At 47.8% G+C, this 23,258-nt stretch overlaps 1 protein-coding gene across 1 annotated transcript in view; it reads right to left on the reverse strand.

Moving 5' to 3' along the window:
• Window positions 1–4,245: 4,245 nt before the first annotated feature.
• LOC132807918 (zinc finger protein 208-like) overlaps window positions 4,246–23,258 on the reverse strand; it is a 38,107-nt gene continuing 19,094 nt past the window's right edge. The window contains exons 5-6 of the mRNA XM_060821840.1: window positions 18,191–18,563; window positions 4,246–5,905 (exon numbers count right to left, since the gene is read on the reverse strand). Of these exons, the coding sequence (XP_060677823.1) occupies window positions 4,694–5,905; window positions 18,191–18,563 (1,585 nt within the window). The 3' untranslated portion in view covers window positions 4,246–4,693. The remainder of the gene's footprint in view (window positions 5,906–18,190; window positions 18,564–23,258) is intronic.

Consider the following 23,258-nt stretch of genomic DNA (forward strand, 5'->3'; position numbering starts at 1 on the left):
GCCAGAAGTTGATGTATCTTTTGGGTTCAGATTTCTTTCCCCATGTCTTCCTGCAAATAAAATCACAAAATAATTGATCACAGTCAGTCCAGTCAAATGAACATAACATCGGTGACAATTCCTGTAGATTGCCAGATACCTGCTGATCATATATTATCCATGACACAAAAACCCGAAAACCCTCATGCAGCCAGGTAGCGTGAAGTATATATTAAGAGGAAAACTTCATTTAGGTGACAATGACCTGGAACAACCTTCCTACAAAGGGGCTGGAAATGGAGCCGAGTCAAGGTTTTGAAAATGACATGTCAAGGATCCTTCAGAAAAGAAAGCCAGTAAAGTTGCTGAATGACTTCCTGCTGACCTATTAAATAAAAATTATTACAAGAAATACAGGATGTAATTCCATTACAACATTAGGTGAACATTCATAGCCATGCAGCCTGTACAACAGTGAATATCAGATATACACTATATGAAGCAATCATAAAATCCCTGCAGTGCAGAAAAGGCCATTTGGCCCATTGAATCCATTGGGTGTAGGAGTTGGGAGGTCACGGTGCAGCTGTCTAGGACACTGGTTAGGCCGCTTTTGAAATATTGCATTCGATTCTGGTTTCCCTGCTATAGGACAGGAAGGATGTTGTAAAACTTGAAAGGGTGAAGGACAGATTGATAAGGATGTCGCCAGTGTTGGTTAATTTGTGGTATAAGGAGAGGCTGAATAGGATGGGGCTGTTGCCCCTGGAGTGTCGGGGCTGAGGGTGACCGGGTAGAGGTTCATACAATCCTGAAGGGTGGGTAGAGTAAATAGGCCAGAGTGGTGGTGGAGGCTGGTACAATTACAGCATTTAAAAGGCACCTGGATGGGTGTGTGAATAGGAAGGGTTTGGAGGGATATGGGCCAAATGCTGGCAAATGGGTCACTAGACTTATATAGGATAGCATGGATGTGTTGGATCAAAAAGTCTATTTCCGTGTTGTATATTTCTATGTCTATTAGATAACAGACGTTTTATTTCTGTTGATGAAAGTATTGTTATAAGTCATAGCTGGGTACTAATACTTAGATGTAAGGGAGTGGGAATTCCACAAGTAGGGCATGATAAGAATCCTGGGAGACTCCAATTCTGGTTTACTATCTAATGAACAACCTTTAAGCATGAGCACCAAATGTGCATTTATGTCTAATTTTGTTTCATTTTTCTTGTTTTATCCCCTGCTATTGTTAAAGTACAGATTTGACATGGCCTAGGGAAGCCCTTATGGACTCAGACCCGTAAGCCTCTCTTTCTTGGTTCGTCCCAAAGATCATACTCTTTGGAAGTCTGGAATAAAAACCTCTTACAGACAGTTTAGTTTAATCTTAGTCATCCCCTTTATTCACTAGTAGCATCACTGTTACAATGTAACACTGATACCCAAACGCTAAACTAACTAGGTTCTAATAACCTAGGAGTGTAGGGTAGCAGCTCTTCAAGTGCCCCAGCAGGCTCCTCCAATGTACTGATACAAAGTGGCTTCCTTTATACAAAAGTTTATAAAAACATTGCATGTTCTTAATTAGACAGATAACAGTGAAAGACAATAATTCATAAGGAAGAGAAGTTAATTGACAGATCTGTGTGTGCTTGACTGATCACTCCTACAGGCCTTGAGCTATCCATCAGGTGGGAAAAACCTACCCAGCTGAGTTAGGCGTCTGGTGCCGAGATAAGTTCTTATAAAGAAGTGCCAGTCTAAACTAAGTGGGAGATGTCATAAGGTAACCTTGCACAGCTCGCATGTCTGATACAATAATTTTTTATTTCAAAAATATATTCATAAAATAATTTGATGGTCTGTACAGTTGGTCATGCCATACATATGTAAACATTTACATACAAAGATCAGAATTTATCATTTTTATATACAGGTCTGTACATTTTTCAATCATATGCCCATATATTTAGCTGAGGTGTCAGCAGAGCCCAAATGACTGCATGGGCCCCCTGTTCTTCATTAGGCAGGCAGACGTTACACAGTGGTCTTTCCCCACTGCGCCTTAGTGGCAGTTGCCCCAAGCTTCAGCGCATCCTTCAACACGTAGTCCTGGACCTTGGAATGTGCCAGTCTGCAACACTCAGTCGGGGTCAACTCCTTCAGCTGGAAGATCAACAGGTTTCAGACCACCCAGAGAGCGTCCTTCACCAAGTTGATGATCCTCCAGGCACAGCTGATATTTGTCTCGGTGTGCGTCCCGGGGAACAGGCCGTAGAGCACGGAGTCCCGCGTCACGGCGCTGCTCGGAACGAACCTCGACAAACACCACTTGCATTCCTCTCCAGACTTCATCTGCGTAGGCACATTCCAGAAGGAGGTGTGTGACAGTCTCGTTCCCCCCCCCCCCCCGCCACCCCAGCAGCCGCTTCGAGGGCAGCGTGCGGTGCGGCAGAGAGTCCGGGCGTGCATAAAGGATCTCACAGGTAGAGTCCTTCTCACCACCAGCCAAGCCATGTCTTGGTGCTGGTTGGAAAGTTCTGGCGATGAGGCATTCTGCCAAATGGCTTTGACAGTCTGCTCAGGGAACCGCTCGATAGGATCCACCCTCTCCTTTTCCAAAGGGTCTCAGGGACACTACGTGCTGACCACTTCCTGATGGACTTGTGGTCAAAGGTGTTTTTCTTCATAAACTTCTCCACGAAGGACAGGTGATACGGAACGGTCCAACTACTCGGAGCGTTCCGCGGCAGCGAGGCCAGGCCCATCCTTCGCAACACCGGGGACAGGTAGAACCTCAGTACGTAGTGACACTTGGTGTTTGCGTACCGGGGATCCACGCACAGCTTGATGCAGCCACACACAAAGGTGGCCATCAGGGTGAGGGTGGCATTGGGTGTATTTTTTCCCCCGTTGCCCAGATCTTTGTACAGCGAGTCCCTTCAGACCCAGTCCATCTTTGATCTCCATATAAACTGGAAGATGGCCCGGGTGACTGCAGCGGCACAGATTCTGGGAATAGGCCAGATCTGTGCCATGTATAATAGCAATGACAGTGCCTCACACCTGATGACCAGGTTTTTTTCCGTGATGGAGAGCGACCGTAGCTTCCATCTGCCCAGTTTCTGCCTCACTTTGCTGATACGCTCCTCCCAAGACTTGGCACGCGCCCCAGCCCCCCCGAAACAAATACCCAGCACCTTCAGGTGGTCGGTCCTGACGGTGAAGGGGATCGAGCATTGGTCGGCCCAGTTCCTGAAGAGCATGGCCTCGCTCTTGCCTCGGTTTACCTTGGCCCCCGAGGCCCATTCGAACTGGTCACAAATGCACATGAGTCTGCGCACGGACAACAGATCCGAGCAGAAAATGGCAACGTCATCCATGTACAGGGAGGCCTTAACCTGCAGGCCCCCGCTGCCAGGAATAGTCACCCCTCTCAGGCTTGCATCCTTCCTGATAGACTTGGCAAATGGCTCTATGCAGCACACAAACAAGGCAGGAGAGAGAGGGCAGCCCTGCCTGACTCCAGATCGGACTGGGAAGCTATCAGATTCCCAGCCATTGATTGAGACTGCACTGATGATGTTGGTGTAGAGCAGTCTGATCCAATTGCAGATTCCCTCCCCAAAGCCCATTTTGGAGAGAACATCTTTCATATACCTGTGTGATATCCTGTCAAAGGCTTTCTCCTGGTCCAGGCTGATCAGGCAAGTGTCCAACCCTCTGTCCTGCTTGTAGGCGATCGTATCCCTGAGGAGTGTGATACTCTCAGTGATCTTCCTGCCTGGCACAGCACAGGTTTGGTCAGGGTGAATCACCGACCCCAGAGCAGACCTGACCCGGTTGGCGATTACCTTTGACAGGATTTTGTAATCCGCATTCAACAGTGAAATTGGTCTCCAATTTTTGAGTTCCTCCCTCTCCCCCTTCCGCTTGTAGATGAAGGTGATGATGCCTTTCCTCATGGATTCACTCATGGTACCTGCTCGAAGCATACTGACATACACCTCCGCAGGTCCTGGCCAATCAAGTCCCACAGAGCGGAATAGAGCTCGACCGGTAAGCCGTAGCTTCTGGGAGTTTTATTCTTTTCGAAGGACTCGAGGGCCTTGGTCAGCTCGTCCAGAGAGTTCAGGTTACCTTCATTGCAACCCAACTTTGTTACAGCTCCAGATCACCTCAGCAAAAAGGTGTTGAAAAAGTAGCTGCTTTTTAAACAGCTCAAGATCAAAGCCCAACCCCCGACTTTCTTTACTATTGGTCACCACTGACTTGTCCCTTTGTAATTGGATCTTTGTTACAGCCTTAACCCGGAGGAAGTATTGCCTCACTCAGCGATTTCAACCCATACCCTGTCTCCAAGTAAGTTTCTCCCCGCCCATCTGCGGGGAGGGAAAGAAGTGGGTGGGAGCAGGTGGAGTCAACTACACTGCTGTAGGTCTGCAGTCACGTGTAGGCCAGACCAGGGAAAGGATGCAGCTGGGACGACTGAGAGAATCCTTTCCCACAACAGCAGTTTCCTTCCCTAAAAAGGATGTGAGTGAATCAGAATGGGGCTTCCCCCCACCCCGCTCGATGGTTTCATTGTTAGATTCTGACCTCCAGATTTCTGACCGAATTCCAAATCCGCGATCTGCTGCGGTGGGATTCAAACCTGGGAGTTCCAGAACTGGGTTGATAGCCCAGTCCATAATGGCACTCGGCAGTCGCTCCTTCAATCCCCCTGTGATGGCACATGAACTCCTTGGTGCCTCCGCAGGGTGGCTGCCCGGGTAAAGCCCTTCCCACACTCGGGGCAGCTGAAGGACCTCTCCCCCGTGTGGACCCGCCGGTGCTTCACCAGGGCGGAGGAATCGCTGAAGGCCTTCCCACATTCGTGACAGCTGAAGGGCTTCTCCCCCGTGTGGACACGCTGGTGCTTCAGCAGGTCGGAGGAATTGCTAAAGGCCTTCCCACACTCGGGGCAGGGAAACGGCCTCTTCCCCGTGTGGACCCGTTGGTGCTTCAGTAGGGTGGAGGAATCGCTGAAGGCATTTCCGCACTCGGGACAGCTGAAGGGCTTCTCCCCGGTGTGGACCCGCTGGTGCGTGCGCAAGTTGCCCTTCTGAGTGAATCCCTTCCCACACTCAGGGCAGCAGAAAGGCTTCTCACCGATGTGGATCCGCTGGTGGATCAGCAGGACGGACATCTGGGTAAAGCCCTTCCCACACTCGGGGCAGCTGAAGGGCCTCTCCCCTGTGTGGACCCGCTGGTGCTTCAGCAGGGTGGAGGAATTGCTGAAGAGCTTGCCGCACTCTGTGCAGGGGAACGGCCTCTCCTGCGTGTGGACCCACTTGTGGGTCTGAAGGGAAGAGGAATCGTTGAAGGCCTTCCCACACTCGGGGCAGCTGAAAGGCTTCTCCCCAGTGTGGACCCGCTGGTGCATACGCAACTTGCCCTCCTGAGTGAATCCCTTCCTGCATTCGGAACAAGTGAATGGCCTCTCCCCAGTGTGGACCCGCCAATGGGTCAGGAGGGTGGAGGAGGTGCTGAAGGCCTTCCCACACACAGTGCAGGAGAACGGCCTCTCCCCCGTGTGGACCCGTCGATGGGTCTGCAGGTCAGAAGAATAACTGAAGTCCTTCCCACAATCAGGGCAGCTGAAGGGCCTCTCCCCTGTGTGGACCCACCGGTGCCTCATAAGGGCAGAGGAATTGCTGAAGGCCTTCCCACACTTGGGGCAGATGAATGGCCTCTCTCCGGTGTGACTGCGCCGATGAATTTCCAGGGCAGATGGAGCACGGAAGCCTTTCCCGCAGTCACCACACTTCCACGATTCCTCCACGGGGTGGGATTCCTCAGGTTTCTCCATGGCCGCAGCTTCAGTTGTACACAAGTGCGTGTAGAGCCCCTCCTCACTGTGAATTCCTCTTTCCAGGCTGTAGAGCTGTTTCTGGCTTCACACTCAAGTGCACTGCAACAGTAGGGTCTCTCATCCAGTCCCACTGATGCTGAAAACGTACTTAAACAGGAACCAAAAAACTTTGCTCCTTCTCACAGAATCACAGTAAAAAATTATTACAGTCTCGATGGATTGAATGACTGTCAGACATTGACGACAAAGTGAGGATTGTAGTTACTGGACAGTCGGTGCTGGAAAAGCACAGCTGGTCAGGCAGCATCCGAAGAGCAGGAAAGTTGACGTTTCAGGCATAAGCCCTTCTTCAGTTAATTTTGAAACTTTTGTCCTCAGATCATCAAATACTCTGTAAAAAGAGATTACAAAAGTCATCAGCGTCAGTCCAGGATAGAAATTCAGAACAAGCAACTCTACTTTTGGGGGAACATTCGTTTCCTTCGTTATTCCGCAAAACTGAAAGCACCATCTCACTCTCCCTCCCGCTCCCCCTCTGTTCTCACATTAACGTCCCTGGGAAGTCGGGGGGGGGGGGGGTGGGGAGCATTAACACCGACACCAGAGAGAAACTGAACATACAGACGTGGCAAATGTTAGTAGAAAGCCAGATTCCGAGAGATAAACAGCACAGAAACAGACCCTTCGGTCAATCTCTTCCATGCCAACCAGATACTCAAAATCAATCTAGTCCCATTTGTCAGCACTTGGTCCATATCCCTCTGAACCCTTCCTATTCAAACACCCATCCAGATGCCTTTTAAATGCCGTAATTGTACCAGCATCCACCATTTCCTCTGGCAGCTCATTCCTTACACGCATCATACTCTGCATGAAAAAGTTGCCCCTTAGATCCCTTTTAAATCTTCCCCCCAACCCTGCCTTAAACCTATTACCCCCTAGTCCTGTACTTCCCCATCCCCAGGAAAAGACCTTGTCTATTTGACCCTATCCCTGCCCCTCATGCTTTTATAAAAAGTCTGTAGTGTCACCCTCCAGACTCTGGCGCGATGGGGAAAACAGCCCCATCCCATCCCTCCGTCCCTCCTCACCCAGGTAATTCAGACACATACCTGAGTTTGCAGAGTGTGCCCCCTCCCTGGAATCACTCCAGTTGCTTCAAGTGAACAGATGTTACCCCCACTCCCTCCCAGGATGAAGAGTTGCCCAGAGGGAGGGAGTTTCACTCTGAAACTGACAGGGCCACTTCCGCGTTGTGACGTCATAGATGAAGCGAGGGGGCGGGGAAAGGCCGACAACAGCTCCGCGCACTGCGCCTGCGCAGCCCTGCAGTTTGCAACAGGGTAATCCCTTCCTTGCAGAGAATTCCCAGAGTGTGGAAGCAGGCCACTCGGCCCAAGGTGTCCATACCGCCCCTCCGAAGGGTAACCCACCTACACCCATCCCCCTACCACTCTGAATAATGCACCTAACGTGCACATCCCTCAACACTACGGGTAATTTAGCTTGGCCAATCCAACCTAACCTGGACAAAGTTAAAAATCAAACACCCAACAGGTTTATTTGGAAGGACTGGTGTTAACAGCGCGGCTCCTTCATCAGGTGATTGTGGAGAATAAGATCACAAGGCACAAAATTCATGGAAAAAACATTACAGCATCCTGCCATTGAAATTACATATTGAACAGACCGGGATGAAGTCTTCCATCATTTCGAATGGGTTGCAGGTATCAATAATATGTAAATCCTAGAACATCCTGCCAATTACGTGTGTGCATGCATGCATGAGGGAGAAAAAAGTCTCTTTCTGTGCTGTATATCTCTGTGTCTATACGATAACAGATGCTTTATTTAGGTTGGTGTAAATATTGTTGTAAATAATAGCTAGTAGTTAGATGTAAGGGAGAGAGTATTCCTCAAGTAGGGCACTATAAGAATCCTGGGAAAGCTCTATTTCTGGTTTACTTCCCAATGAACAAACATTTGGGGGCAGCATGGTGGCTCAGTGGTTAGTACTGCTACCTCACAGCACTAGGGGCCTGGGTTCAATTCCCGCCTCAGGGAGTTTGCACATTCTCCCCGGGTCTGAGCGGATTTCCACCGAGTGCTCCAGTTTCTCCCACAGGCCAAAAATGTGCAGGTCAGGTGAATTGGTCATGCTAAATTTAGATTAGATAACTTACAGTGTGGAAACAGGTCCTTCAGTCCAACAAATCCACCACCGAAGCACAACCCACCCAGACCCATTCTCCTACATTTACCCCTTCACCTAACACTACGGGCAATTTAGCATGGCCAATTCACCTGACCTGCACATTTTTGGTCTGTGGGAGGAAACCGGAGCACCCGGAGGAATCCCACGCAGATACGAGGAGAATGTGCAAACTCCCTGAGGCGGGAATTGAACCCGGGTCTCTGGCACTGTCAGGCAGCAGTGCTATCTACTGTGCTACCGTGCCACCCACGATGCCCATACTGTTAGGTGCATTAGGTAGGGGTAAATGTAGAGAAATGGGTCTGGGTTGGTTACTCTTCGGAGGATCAGTTTGAATTTTTTTGGGTGGAAGGGCCTGTTTCCATACTATAGGAATCTAATCTAATTAAGCAGAAGCACCTATATATTTTTAACTTTGTTTCATTTTTCTTGTTTGATTCCATGCAATGACTACACTCTTGTGTCTGATTGGTTTGAGAGATTGGGAGACTGTTGGTTGGGTCTCAATTGACTGAATGTTTTATTGTTCCAGAAGTATAAAGGGGTGGGGGTGGGGGTGGATGGGGTCAAAGCTTCAGCAGAAATCCAGCAGAGCTGAGAGCAGACCCACATCTTACTAAATTGGAACAGGAAAATCAACAGAAGACAGAAACCAGGACCTGCAATCCAAGCTGACACCAGATTCCCCTGTGATCTGTGCTTTCATTAGCACCTCTCCCATTATCCTGCTTTCCATTTGACGACCCCCTCAATGTTCAGAATCCAATCCTTGTCATCCTGAAGCCATGTCTCTGTGAGGAATCTCAGATCATAATTATTCTCTTCAATGTGTGCAGTTGATTCATTCGCTTTTGTTACAATGCAGCGCACATTCAGACAAACCGTTTTTATTTTCAATTTTTGTGATCTTTAGAATCCAGTTTTGATTGCTGGTATATTTACTCTCGTTGTCCCTTTCTATCATTCTCTGATGTTAATTCTCCAGATCACGACATTGCTCACTGGCCTTGATTTGGATTGGCCAGGCTAAATTGCCCATAGATTGACTACTCTCCAGGAAAAGCAGTTCCTCCTCATCTCTCTCCTAAATCTACTCCCCCTCATGTTGAAGCCTGGTCTCATCTACCAGCAGAAATGACTGGATTGGGTAGGGCCTCATCCCCACAGTTCAATGAATTTCCACTTTCCAGGATGTATTCACTCACTCAGTTGCTGTCTCACACATGAAAGATTTCATTGTAACTTCTTCTGTTCCCAGTCAGGGAAAAACATCTTTGAAAGCTACTCTGAAAGTCCAGTCTTCACAACCACACTTCTGCTTTCACCACGGACGATTACAGTCATACAGCACGGAAACAGACCCTTCAATCCAACTCATCTGTGCCAACAAGTCGTCCTAAATTAATCTAAATCATTTGCCAGCATTTTGCCCATATCCCCCTAAACCCTTCCTCTTCATATTCCCATCCAGATGCCTTTTAAATTTTGTAGGAATTGTATCAGCCTCTACCACCCTCTGTGAAAAAGTTGCTCCTCAGTTCCCTTTCAAATCATTCCCTCTCACCGCAAACATATGCTGCCTAGTTTTGGACTCCCCTAACCTGGGTACTCACCCTATCCTGCCCCTTATAAACATCTATAAGGTCACCCCTCAACCTCCAATGCTCCACGGAAAATATCCCTGGCCTATTTAGCCTCTTCCTGTGTCTCAAACACTCCAACTCTGGCAACAGCCTTGAAAATCCTTTCTGAACACTTTCAAAGTTTCACAACATCTTTCCTGTAGGAGGGAGACCAGAACTGTACACAGTATTCTAAAAGTGGCCTAACCAATGTCCTGTACAGCCACTCCATGACCTCCTAAGACTCACTTTCAAGGAACTATGAACCTGCACTCCAAGGTCTCTCTGTTCTGTGACACTCCCCTTCACTGTGTCAGTCCTGTCTGGATTGCTTGACCAAAATGCAATACCTCACATTTCTCGAAATTAAACTCCATCTGCCACTCCTCAGCCCATTGGCCCATCCGATCAATTCTAATTTACAGCAAACTCTTTTTCCTCTCTAATTCCCTGGAAGCTGAAAATCTCCATCCCACGCAATCTCCCTCCATTCTCACTTTGTTGAACCTATTTCCTGCTGCATCCCATCCTGAAGGATCTGGTTCATGCTAATGAACAGGGGTCACAAAGCTAGTTCCTTTTTTGGACTAAAAGCTTTTCTCTGGCTCAAGGAGACGCTGTTCATGACTTTTTTCAGAGAGGTAATAAACCGGCCAGGTTCTGATCAGTCTGGTTTGAACAGAGATGAAAAGAATTTTGAGAGACCTTTTGCTTATATCTAAACAGATGTGACTTCAGGCCAAATTGGTCATGTTTTAGAAGTGACCTGAGCAGTTTTAGTTCAGTCTTGAACTGGTTGCAAGTTCAACAGGGAGCTGTGTGGAAACTCTCTCTCTCTCTTTCCTGTCTCTCAACTTCAACCTATAAGCATGTGTCCCATTTATAATGGGTTTCAAAGGGAGTTGGCTTATTGGGACTGTTGTGTATATTCAGAACAGCATAACTGAGTCTAGTTGGATAGGCTGAGTTCTGTAGGGGTTCTTAATTCTGATCTTTGTGTTGCATTGTATAATTTTGAGAATACATTTTTGACTGTTTTAAAATCTAGTAGTCAACTGAGCTCATTTACTCCAGATAATTTTCACTAGACACTGACTAAACCAAATTACAAAGTTATGGTCTGGGGCTGCCTGCTTAAAAATGTTTTGAGTGGTCTGGATTAGTCCTTAACACAGGCCCACACACTCACTCAGGGGAGATTTAATGGAAACATACAGAACATTGTAAGGCCTAAACAAAGTGGGCATTGGGAAGACGTTTCCATTAGTGGGAGAGACCAGGAGCTGAAAGGGACTAGAAAAGGGAAGACCTTTTAGAAGGGAGATAAGGAGAAACTTTTCAGCCTGAGACTGGTGAATCCATGGAATTAATTGCCACATGAGGCTGTGGAGGCCAGTTCACTGAGGATATTTAAGACTGAGATAGATAAGTTCTTGAGTATCAAGGGTTACAGGAAGGAAGTGGGAGAATGGGGTTGAGAAACATGTCAGCCACGATTGTGTGGTATGAGCAGACCTGATGGGCTGAATGGCCTATTTTCTGCTCCTCTGTCTTATGGTCTCTTGCTGTCTTGGACACAGAGTGAGAGAATTGGGAGCAGGAGGAGGCCATTTGGTATTTTGAGCATGCACCAGCACCGAACAGATCATAACTAGATATGAATATACCTACATCTAGGTGGATAGGCTGGGACATTTTTCACTGAAGCACAGGAAGTTGAGAGGTTACCTATGAAGTTTATAAAACCAAGAAGGGTGTCAATGAGGTGAGTGGCTGGTGCTGTTTCCTTCAGGTGGGGATTTCAAGATTAGGGAGCAAACTTTTAAGGAGAGAGGAGAAAAATTTTAAAAAAGACATGAGGAACACCTTTTTTTGAAAAAGAGTGGTTTGTGTGTGGAATCAATGTCCTGAGGAAGTGATGGATATAGGTACAGTAATAACATTCAAAAGACATTTGGATAAGTACATGAGTAGGAAAGGTTCAAAGGGATATGAGCCAAACTACGTGGGACTAGTTTAGTTTATAATATAGCCAGCATGGACTAGCTGGACTGAAGTGTCTATTTCTGTGCTGTATGACTCTGCAACTGTTCTGGTCTTAAAACCATTATTTTTGCCTTGCCCCATCACCATCCACTTCTTTGTTGTTCAGAAATCAGATGAACGCAGGCTTGAATATATTCAATGACTGCCTGATCACAGAAAGCCATCCCAACTTCTGAATTCCTGCTAATATACCACTTACCTTGCTGATTGCTTGCTACACCCTGTCTGACAACTGGCAGTGACTGGTGTGGAAGGTTGCTGAGACCCCATTGTACATCCACACATCATTCCTGATGAAGGGCTCGTGACCAAATCACCAACACTCCTGCTCCTCGGATGCTGCCTGACCTGCTGTGTTTTTCCAGCACCACACTTTTCGACTAATCTCCAGCATGTGCAGCCCTCACTTTCTCCACATCCCAGATTATAAGCATCTAAACAATGACCTTTTTTCCGCATTTTCTTCCACAGCAAAGGCAAAATCATCACATTGTGTTAATGCGTTTGCCAATGGAGACAGACCTGAACCAACATTTGCAGAGTCTGTTTCCAGAACCCCCCATTCACCCCATTTCCTTTCAGTTACTGCAAGTCAACAATTGAAGCTCAGAATTTAGAAAAGAAACGGAAAATGGGATGAGAAAAGAGAGTGCCGTACTCACAGATGTTGGACAGAGGAAGGAGGTTGCAATCTGGAGTGAAGTTCAATCTTCATTCAGAGAGAGGAGCAACAACAGCAACTTCCGAAGCTCATGTTCCAACTTCCGCATTCAGACAATAGGGGAGCTCTGATTGGCAGAAGGACCAGTCTCTTTCCGGTCCTCCAGTGCTTCCTATTGGTCCATCAAAAGAAGGGCGCGAGCCGTGTGCGCGGACACAGAGCAGCTGGTGCAATTTTTTCCTGACTCCGAGGAGCATGCGCAGTGCTTGCTGACAGAGAGGCTGGAGATCCTGGGAGCTGGTGTTACTGACAGGTTTGAAGTGTCCAAATGCCAGGAGGAGAAAAAAAGGCTGGAGCCACTTTCTTTTCCCCATCTGTTGCTCGACTTTTTAGCCCTTTTGCATTTGTTTGGCTACTCAACTTTTGTATATCTTTTCCCCAGGGTTGGGGGTCCTAAACTAGAGGGCAAATTGGGGAAATATTTGAGGGAGCTGAAAATGTGTTGCTGGTTAAAGCACAGCAGGCCAGGCAGCATCTCAGGAATAGGAAATTCGACGTTTCGAGCATAAGCCCTTCATCAGGAATGAGGCGAGTTTGCCAAGCAGGCTAAGATAAAAGGTAGGGAGGAAGGACTTGGGGGAGGGGCGATGGAGGTGGGATAGGTGGAAGGAGGTGAAGGTGAGGGTGATAGGCCGGAGTGGGGTGGGGGCGGAGAGGTCAGGAAGGAGATTGCAGGTTAGGAGGGCGGTGCTGAGTTGAGGGAACCGACTGAGACAAGGTGGGGGGAGGGGAAATGAGGAAACTAGAGAATTCTGAGTTCATTCCTTGTGGCTGGAGGGTTCCCAGGCGGAAGATGAGGCGCTCCTCCTCCAGCCGTCGTGTTATGTTCTGCCGGTGCAGGAGTCCAAGGACCTGCATGTCCTCGGTGGAGTGGGAGGGAGAGTTAAAGTGTTGAGCCACGGGGTGGTTGGGTTGGTTGGTCCGGGCGTCCCAGAGGTGTTCTCTGAAGCGTTCCACAAGTAAGCGGCCTGTCTCCCCAATATAGAGGAGGCCACATCGGGTTCAGCGGATGCAATAGATGATATGTGTGGAGGTACAGGTGAATTTGTGGCGGATATGAAAGGATCCCTTGGGGCCTTGGAGGGAAGTGAGTGTGGAGGTGTGGGCGCAAGTTTTACATTTCCTGCGGTTGCAGAGGAAGGTGCCGGGAGTGGAGGTTGGGTTGGTGGGGGGGTGTGGACCTGACGAGGGAGTCACGAAGGGAGTGGTCCTTGCGGAACGCTGATAGGGGAGGGGAGGGAAATCTATCCCTGGTGGTGGTGTCCGTTTGGAGGTGGCGGAAATGACGGCGGATGATACGTTGTATGCGGAGGTTGGTGGGGTGGTAGGTGAGAACCAGTGGGGTTCTGTCTTGGTGGCGGTTGGAGGAGCGGGGCTCAAGGGCGGAGGAGCGGGAAGTGGAGGAGATGCGGTGGAGGGCATCGTGGATCACATCTGGGGGGAATCTGCAGTTCTTGAAGAAGGAGGCCATCTGGGCTGTGTGGTGTTGGAACTGGTCCTCCTGGGAGCAGATGCGACGGAGACGAAGGAATTGGGAATATGGGATGGAGTTTTTACAGGGGGCAGGGTGGGAGGAGGTGTAGTCCAGGTAGCTGTGGGAGTCAGTCGGTTTATAGTAGATGTCTGTGTTGAGTCGGTCGCCCGAGATAGAGATCGAAAGGTCTAGGAAGGGGAGGGAGGAGTCTGAGACAGTCCAGGTGAATTTGAGGTCGGGATGGAAGGTGTTAGTAAAGTTGATGAACTGTTCAACTTCCTCGTGGGAGCACGAGGCAGCGCCGATACAGTCATCGATGTAGCGGAGGAAAAGGTGGGGGGTGGTGCCAGTGTAGTTGCGGAAGATGGACTGTTCCACATATCCTACGAAGAGGCAGGCATAGCTGGGGCCCATGCAGGTGCCCATGGCAACTCCTTTAGTTTGGAGGAAGTGGGAGGATTGAAAGGAGAAGTTATTCAGGGTGAGGACCAGTTCAGTCAGTCGAAGGAGGGTGTCAGTGGAAGGGTACTGGTTGCTGCGGCGGGAAAGGAAGAAGCGGAGGGCTTTGAGTCCTTCGTGATGGGGGATGGAGGTGTACAGGGACTGGATGTCCATAGTGAAAATAAGGCGTTGGGACCGGGGAAGCAAAAATCCTGGAGGAGGTGGAGGGCGTGGGTGGTGTCCCGAACGTAGGTGGGGAGTTCTTGGACTAAAGGGGACAGGACCGTGTCGAGGTATGCGGGGATGAGTTTGGTGGGGCAGGAGCAGGCTGAGACCATGGGTCGGCCGGGGCAGGCCGGTTTGTGGATTTTGGGCAGGAGGTAGAAACGGGCGGTGCGGGGTTGTGGGACTATGAGGTAGGAGGCGGTGGATGGGAGATCCCCTGAGGTGATGAGGTCATGGATGGTCCGGGAGATGATGGTTTGGTGGTGGGAGGTGGGGTCGTGGTCAAGGGGGCGATCCCTTGTCTCAGTCGGTTCCCTCAACTCAGCACCGCCCTCCTAACCTGCAATCTCCTTCCTGACCTCTCCGCCCCCACCCCACTCCGGCCTATCACCCTCACCTTCACCTCCTTCCACCTATCACATCTCCATCGCCCCTCCCCCAAGTCCTTCCTCCCTACCTTTTATCTTAGCCTGCTTGGCAAACTCGCCTCATTCCTGATGAAGGGCTTATGCTCGAAACGTCGAATTTCCTATTCCTGAGATGCTGCCTAACCTGCTGTGCTTTAACCAGCAACACATTTTCAGCTGTGATCTCCAGCATCTGCAGACCTCATTTTTTACTCAAATATTTGAGGGACCTCGAATTAGAAATAAAAACAGTGTGTAAGTTAATTGGCTTCAAGAAATGCCCTCTCTTACACCCCAACAAAAATAGATTGTTCACAGCCGATTGATCACTCAGTGGGAAGAATGTTGTGAAACTTGGAAGGGTTGAGAAACGAGTTATAAGGATGTTGTTAGGGTTCGAGCTCCTGGGAGAGGCTGAATAGGCTGGGGCTGTTTTCCCTGGAGTATTGGAGGCTGAGGGGGTAACCTTATAGAGGTTTATAAAATCATGAGGGGCATAGATAATGTAAATAGACAAGGTATTTCCCTTGGGGTGGAGAGGTCCAGAAGTAGAAGACATTAGTTTTAGGGTGAGAGGGAAAAACGTAAAAGTGTCCTATGGGGCAACTTGTTTCATGCAAAGAGTGGTGCGTGTATTGAATGAGCTGCCAGAGGAAGTGGTACAATTACAACATTTATAAGGCATCTGGATGGGGACATGAACAGGAAGGTTTACAGGGATATGGGCAAAGTGCTGGCAAATGAGACTAGATTAATTTAGGACATCTGGTCAGTCGGGACCGAAGACTTTGTTTCTGTGCTCTATAATTCGATGATTATTTTTCGACATAGTCAGAGCCAATTTACAAGACTAGGAATAGGCCATTCACCCATTACAGCCTGTCCTCAACTGTGGTCTAACTGCACATATTTCAATGCGTCTTTCAAAAGATGTCTGCAGCTTTTTTATGAAATTGAACATGCTTTAATAATGTTTCTGAATATATCACATTAGCTATGCTTAATTTTAAAAATAAGCCATTTCCCAGGTAGAGTCATCACCATCCATTCTCTCTCCCTCTTATCAGTTCCTGAATCCTGGCACCAGACAGACAGTAATATCATCTGGCCTCCTACTGGCAACTGGAGAGAACGGAGACAATCCCTGACCCAATCAGAAGGCTATCCTGAGGGGAATGACCGTCTCCCAGAATAAAGTGTCTGGTTAAGAACCCCCCACCCATCACCACCACCGTGTCTGCAGCCTGGCTTCCAGCTGAATCTGTCTGAGCCGAAGGTCCTCCAGCGTGTGTTTACCCTGGATGATAGCATCCAGAGCCTCCCGCCTTCTGCGAGACAAGTGCCACTCTGTCCTCTCCGATGTGTGTTGTATCACTGCTTAACTGTTTCCAGTGGCTGAGCAGAGGTTGATGGCCAAGTTCAGAATCCATGAGGATAACCTTGGGTGACCCCACTACACCCTACACTCTCTCACACTCACACAGACCCTCTCTCATACACATGGTCTCTCTCAGACACACACAAATCCACACACCCTCTCACAGGCTCATACTCCATTATACACACTCACACTACTCTCTCATGCACGCACATACATACAAGTCCATGGGATGAATTTGCATTTGCAGTGTTATATTTGCAGATAGATTCAATGTGTGCTTTTTGTGGAAACATTGGCAGGCAGTTAATGAAGGCAATCAATCCATGTCATATTTTATCAACTCGTACTTTGGAAATAGAACCAGTCTGATTCAAGATTGGGATACAGACAGACCGAACCTCTCACCTTTCATGCATTGTCTGAGCTGAGATGTCACCTATTTTTATAAAAGCTAAAGTCATCTTGAGAACATGAATTAAAAGTAGTTCTGAGATTTACATACTAATGAACAGAAACCTGCAACCCATTCTAAAAGATGGAAGACTTAACAGCATTCTTGGTTTGTTCAATATATCATTTCAGTTGCATGACACTGATCTTTTGCTATAAATTCTGTGTCTTCTGATCCTGCTCCACAGCTACCCGATGAAGGAGCAGCGCTCTGAAAGCTAGTGCTTCCAAATAAACCTGTTGGACTATAACCTGGTGTTGTGAGATTTTAACTTTGTGCACACCAATCCAACACTGACACCTCCACAACATTTCTAGTGAACACAGCCCACACTTCCACCAGGAAACTTTACAATGCTGATAAAACAACGCAATACCTGCATTCCTAACAAATTTACAATTTCTAATGATACTAGCTACTCATTCACTGCTCCATCTGATACATGACATTGGAAACTTAGTGCAGGAGGCTGAAAGAAATGAACAGCTTTAAAACAAAAACCTCTTGGAGCTCAAAAGCTTTCAATGAGAGTCTGAGCCCGGTGGTAAGTTCAGGTAACCCTTTATTGCAACCCAACTTTGTTACTGCTTCAGATTCCCCCAACAAAAAGGTGTAGAAAAAGTATCTTGTTTTTTAAAACAGGTCAAGGTCAAAGTGCACACACTTCTCCCCCCGCCCCCTCACCCCAACTTTCTTTACTATTTGTCAGCACAGAGCTGTCCTTTTGTTATTGGATCCTTGGTATAGCCATAAACTAGAAGAAGTATTGCCTCATGCACCAATTTAAACCCATATCTTGTCTCCAAGTAGGTTTCTCCCCCCTCATTGGCTGGAAATGGAGTGGGGGGTGGTGGCGGTGGTGGTGGTGTTGGCGGGGGAAAGAGAAGGAGTACGGAATATCGACCAGACAGCTGTGGGTCTGGAGTCACGTGTATGCCAGCCCGGGTAAAGGATGCACTGGGACGAGTGAGTGAATCCGTTCCCACAACAGCAGTTTCCTTCCCTAAAAAGGTTGTGAGTGAATCAGATGGGGGTTCCCCCTCCCCTCCCTGACAATTGTTTCGTTGTTAGATTCTGAACTCCAGATTTCTAACCGAATTCCAATTCCGCCATCTGCCTTGGCAGCTCCCGGAACTGGGCTGATAGTCCAGTCGATAAAGGCACTCAGCCATCACTGCTTTAAACCCCCTGTGATGGCATGTGAACTCTCTGGTGTCTCCGCAGGTGGGAGGAGCGGCTAAACCTCTTCCCGCACTGATAGCAGGTGAACGGCCTCTCCCCTGTGTGGACCCGCTGGTGCCTCAGCAGGTCAGAGGCCTGGGTAAAGCCCTTCCTGCACTCTGGGTAGCTGAAGGGCCTCTCCCCCGTGTGGACCCGCTGGTGCTTCAGTCTGTCAGAGGAACTGTTGAAGGCCTTCCGGCACTCTGTGCAGGGGAATGGTCTCTCCCCCGTGTGGATCCGCTGGTGGGTCAGCAGAGCGAAGGAATTGCTGAAGCCCTTCCCACATTCGGTGCAGAGGAACAGCCTCTCCCCAGTGTGGACCTGCCGGTGGGCCAACAGGGTGGAGGCCTGGGTAAAGCCCTTCCCGCATGCGGAGCACCTGAAGGGCTGCTCCCCCGTGTGGACCTGCCGGTGCCTCACCAGGTCGGAGGAATTGCTGAAGGCCTTCCCGCAGTCTGTGCAGGGGAATGGCCTCTCCCCGGTGTGACTGCGCCGATGAGTCTCCAGAGCAGATGGAAACGGAAGCCTTTCCCACAGTCTCCACACTTCCACGGTTTCTCCATGGGGCAGGATTCTTCGGGTTTCTCCATGGCCGAAGCTTCAGCCACACACAACACGTGTAGAGCTCTTCCCCTCCGTGAATTCCTCTTCCCAGGCCTTATAACTATTTCAGGCTCCACACTCAGTGCACTCCAACAGTTGGGTCTCTCATCCAGTCCCACTGATGCTGAAAACGGACTGAAACAGGAACCAAAAAGCTTTGCTCCTTCTCACAATCAGTCAAAAATTGTTGCGGTCCCGATGGATTGAGTGACTGTCAGACATTGATGTCAAAGTGAGGACTGCAGACGCTGGAGAGTCAGTATCAAAAAGTGCGACGCTGAAAAAGCACAGCAGGTCAGGCAGCATCTGAGGAGCAGGAGAGTCGACATTTTGGGCATAAGTCCTTCATCTGTTGATTTTGAAACTTCTGTCTTCAGATCTTCAAATACTCTGTAAAAAGAGATTACAAAATTCATTACTGTCCGTCCAGAATACAAATTCAGAACAAGCAATTTGTTTGTGTTGTTATTCCACAAAATTGAAAGCACTATCCCACTCTCTCCCGCCCTCCGCTCGAACTCATTCTCCTGAAGGTTTGATTCAGGTTCTGATAGGGGCAGAAAAGCAAAAACGTCAAGACTGACATCTCTGAGTTTTGGATAACTCCACCTGAAATTTAATATCTTTCACAACACTGGGATATTGCTGAGAGTGAGCAGGTCTGATTCTGGGAAGCAAAAAAATGTCAATTCAGGGTGAACCTGCAATGCAGGTTCTTGAAGAACAACCAGGCACAAAATGGTTAACATTCCCAGGAAGTGGGGATGGTGGGGGGGGGGGGGGGGGGGGGGGGGAGAGAGAGAGAGAGAGAGAGAGAGAGAGAGAGAGAGAGAGAGAGAGAGAGAGAGAGAGAGAGAGAGAAAAGCAAAATGAACCATCAAGGCATTGACACCGCCACCAGAGAGACTGAACATACAGACATGACAAACATTCGTGGAAAGCCAGAGTCATTGAGATGGACAGCACAGAAACAGACACTTCAGTCAAATTCTTCTCTGCCCAAACAGATATCCAAAATTAATCTTGTCCCATTTGCCAACGCTTTACCCATATCCCATTGAACCCTTCCTTTTCATACACTCATGCTGATGACTTTTAAATGTTGTCATTGTACCAGCCTTCACCACGTCCTTTGGCAGCTCATTCCATACGTGCACCATACATCCTCTGCGTGAAAATGTTGTCCCTTAGGTCTCTTTGCAGTCTCCCTCCCCCTGCCCTCACCTTGAATCTATTATCCTCGAGTTCTGGACTCTCCATCCCAAGGAAAAGACCTTATCTATTTACCCAATCCATGTCCCTCATGATTTTAGGAAAGTCTATCAGGTTACCCCTCACATTCTGACGCACTCGGGAAAACAGCAACACCCTATCCTTCCAACCCTCCTTACCCGGGTAATTAAGACACATATCTGAGTTTGCAGAGTCTGCTCCCTCCCTGGGTTCACTCCAGTTGCTACAAGTGAACAAATTTCCTCCCCCTCCACTCCCTTCCTGAACAGTTAACAAAAATCCTTTCTCTTCAGAGAACCCTCACTGTTCTAACAAGTCCACACCAACCTCCGAATGGCAACCTCACCACACCCATTCCCCTACTCCTATTGCTCTACATTTACCCCCGGACTAATACATCTAACCTGCACATCCCTGGGCACTGTGGGTAATTTAGCACCACCTATCCACCCTAACCTGCACATCCCTGGGCACTATGCGTAATTTGGCCTGGCCAATCAAACCTTACCTGGACAAAGTTAAAAATCACACAACACCAGGTTATCGTCCAACGGGTTTATTTGGAAGCACTAGCAAAGGAGCAGCGCTCCAAATATCAGGTGGTTGTGGAGTGTAAAATCATAAGACACAGAATTTCTGGAAAAACATTACAGTGTCCTGGCATTGAAATGATATTTTGAACAAACCTGGATCGTTAAGTCTTTCATCTTTTACAATGGACTGTAGAAATCATTAATATGTAAATCTCAGAACTTCCTGTAAGGCACCTTCCCAGGATAACTTTGAGGCTTTATAACAAAAGGAGACACCTCAGCTCAAACAATGCATTAAAGGTGTGAGGTCAGAATCTGTCTGTATCCCAGTCTAGAGTCAGACCGGTTCTATTTCCAATGTGAAATTTATAAAATATTACATGTATTAACTGCCTGCAGATTGTGCATTTTTTGAGGAAAATAGAATGCATATGCAAATATCCTTCTGCAAACACAAATTCACCCCCGTGGACTTGTGCATGTGTGTGTATGAGAGAGAGAGAAAAAGTCTGTTTCCATGCTGTATATCTCTGTCAATTTGACAACAGATACTTTTTTTTCTGTTGGTATAAATATTGTTGTAAATCATAGTGGGTACTAATAGCTCGATGTAAGGGAGAGAGAATTCCTCAAATAAGGCACTGTAGGAATCCTGGGAAAGTCGTATTTCTGGTTTACTTCCTATTGAACAATATTAAGCACAAGCACCTACTTATTTCTAATTTTGGTTCACAGTTCTTGTGTTATTCCCTGCTATGACTGCACTCGGTGTCTGGATGGTTAACAGGCTGGGAGATTGTGGGTCTGGATGGTTAACAGGCTGGGAGATTGGGGGTCTGGATGGTTAACAGGCTGGGAGATTGGGGGTCTGGATGGTTAACAGGTTGGGAGATTGGGGGTCTGGTTGGTTAACAGGCTGGGAGATTGGGGGTCTGGATTGACTTATTGTTCCAGAAGATGTTTAAAAAAACAGGGGGGTCAAAGCATCAGCAGAGATCCAGGAGGGGTGAGAAATCAGGACCTGAAATCTGAGCTGATACCAGATTACTCTGTGATCAGTGCTTTGATTACCTGTGCTAACCCTCTACCTTTATCTTGCTTTCCATTTGATCACCTCCTCAATATTGAGGATCCAATCCTTGTCATCCTGCAACTATATCTCTGTAAGGAGCCCCATATTTTAATTATTCCCTTCAATGTGTGCAGTCAATTCATTCGCTTTTGTTGCAATGCAGCACACATTCAGACATACCATTTTTAGATTCAATTTTTGTGATCTTTAGAATCCAGTTTTGATTACCGGTACATTTACTCTCCATGTCTTTCTGTCATTTTCGGATGTTCATTTTTCACATCACTGTATTGCTCACTGGCCTTGATTTGGATTGGCCATGCTAAATTGCCCATAATGTCCAGAGATGTGCAGGTTAGGTGGGTTAGCCATGGGAAATGCAGGGTTAGAGTTTCATAGTAATACAAGCAGGAGTAGGCCATTTGGCCCGTCGAGCCTGCTTCGCCTTTCATTTAGATCATGACTGATCTCTCCAATGTCTCAGCTTCCCCTCCCTGCATTGTCCCAACTACCCTTAATACCTTTACCATGCAAAAACCCATCTAACTGTGTCCTGAATATACTTAATTAAGCTGCCTCTACTGCTTCCCTGGGCAGAGAATTACATAGATTCACTATTCTCTGGGAAAAACAGTTCCTCCTCATCTACTCCAATTAATCTTGAGGTCTGGTCTCACCCACCAACAGAAATGACTGGATAGGGTAGGGTTTCATCCCCACAGTGCAATGAAATCCCACATTCCACCAAAATCTCAGATGTACTCACTCACTCAGGTGCTGTCTCATAAATGAAAGATTTCATTGTAACTTCTTCTGCTCCCAGTAAGGACAAAACATCTTTGAAGGCTGCTCTGAAAGTCCAGTCTTCATAATGGTACTTCTGGTTTCACCAAAGACCCAGAGAGTCATACAGCACAGAAACAGGCCCTTCTGTCCAACTCGTATGTGCCGCTCAGATATCCTAACTTAATCTAGTCCCAGTTGCCAGCATTTGGCCCATATCCCTCTAAATACTTCGCATTCTTGTACCCATCCAGATGCCTTTTAAATGCTGTAATTGTATCAGGCTCCACCTCTTCCTACGACAGCTCATTCAATACATGCACCACCTTCTGTGTGAAACAAGTTGCCTTTCATGTCCCTTTTAAATCATTCCCCTCTCACCTCAAACATATGCTCTCTAGTTCTGCATTCACCCTATCCACGCCCCTTATAAACATCTATAAGGTCACCCCTGAGCATCTGACGCTCCAGGAAAATATCCCTGACCGATTCAGCCTCTCTCTGTAGATCAAACCCTCCAACTCTGGCAACAGCCTTTTAAGTCTTTTCTGACTCCTTTCAAAGTTTCACACCATATTTCCTGTAGCAGGGAGACCAGAACTGAATGCAGTATTTTAAAAGTGGCCTAACCAATGTCCTGTACAGCCACAACATGACCCCCCAACTCCAATACTCAATGCTCTGACTAACAAAAGAAAGCATTCAAAATGCCTTCTTCACTATTCTGTCTACCTGAGACTGCACTTTCAGGGTTTCTTTGTTCTGAAACACTCTCTTAACTGTCCTGCCTGGATTGCCTTACCAAAATGCAAACATCACATTTCCCTGAATTAATCTCCATTTGCCACTCCCTGGCCCATTGCCCCATCCAATCAATTCTAATTTATAGCAAACTCTCTGTAATTCTTATTCCTGGAAATTCACAATGTCCATCCCACACACACCCTCCATTCTCACTTTGTTGAACCTAATCCCAGCTGTACTTCATCCTGAAGGG

This window comes from Hemiscyllium ocellatum (genome assembly GCF_020745735.1).
Source record: "Hemiscyllium ocellatum isolate sHemOce1 chromosome 27 unlocalized genomic scaffold, sHemOce1.pat.X.cur. SUPER_27_unloc_27, whole genome shotgun sequence".
NCBI classification, from domain to species: Eukaryota; Metazoa; Chordata; class Chondrichthyes; order Orectolobiformes; family Hemiscylliidae; genus Hemiscyllium; species Hemiscyllium ocellatum.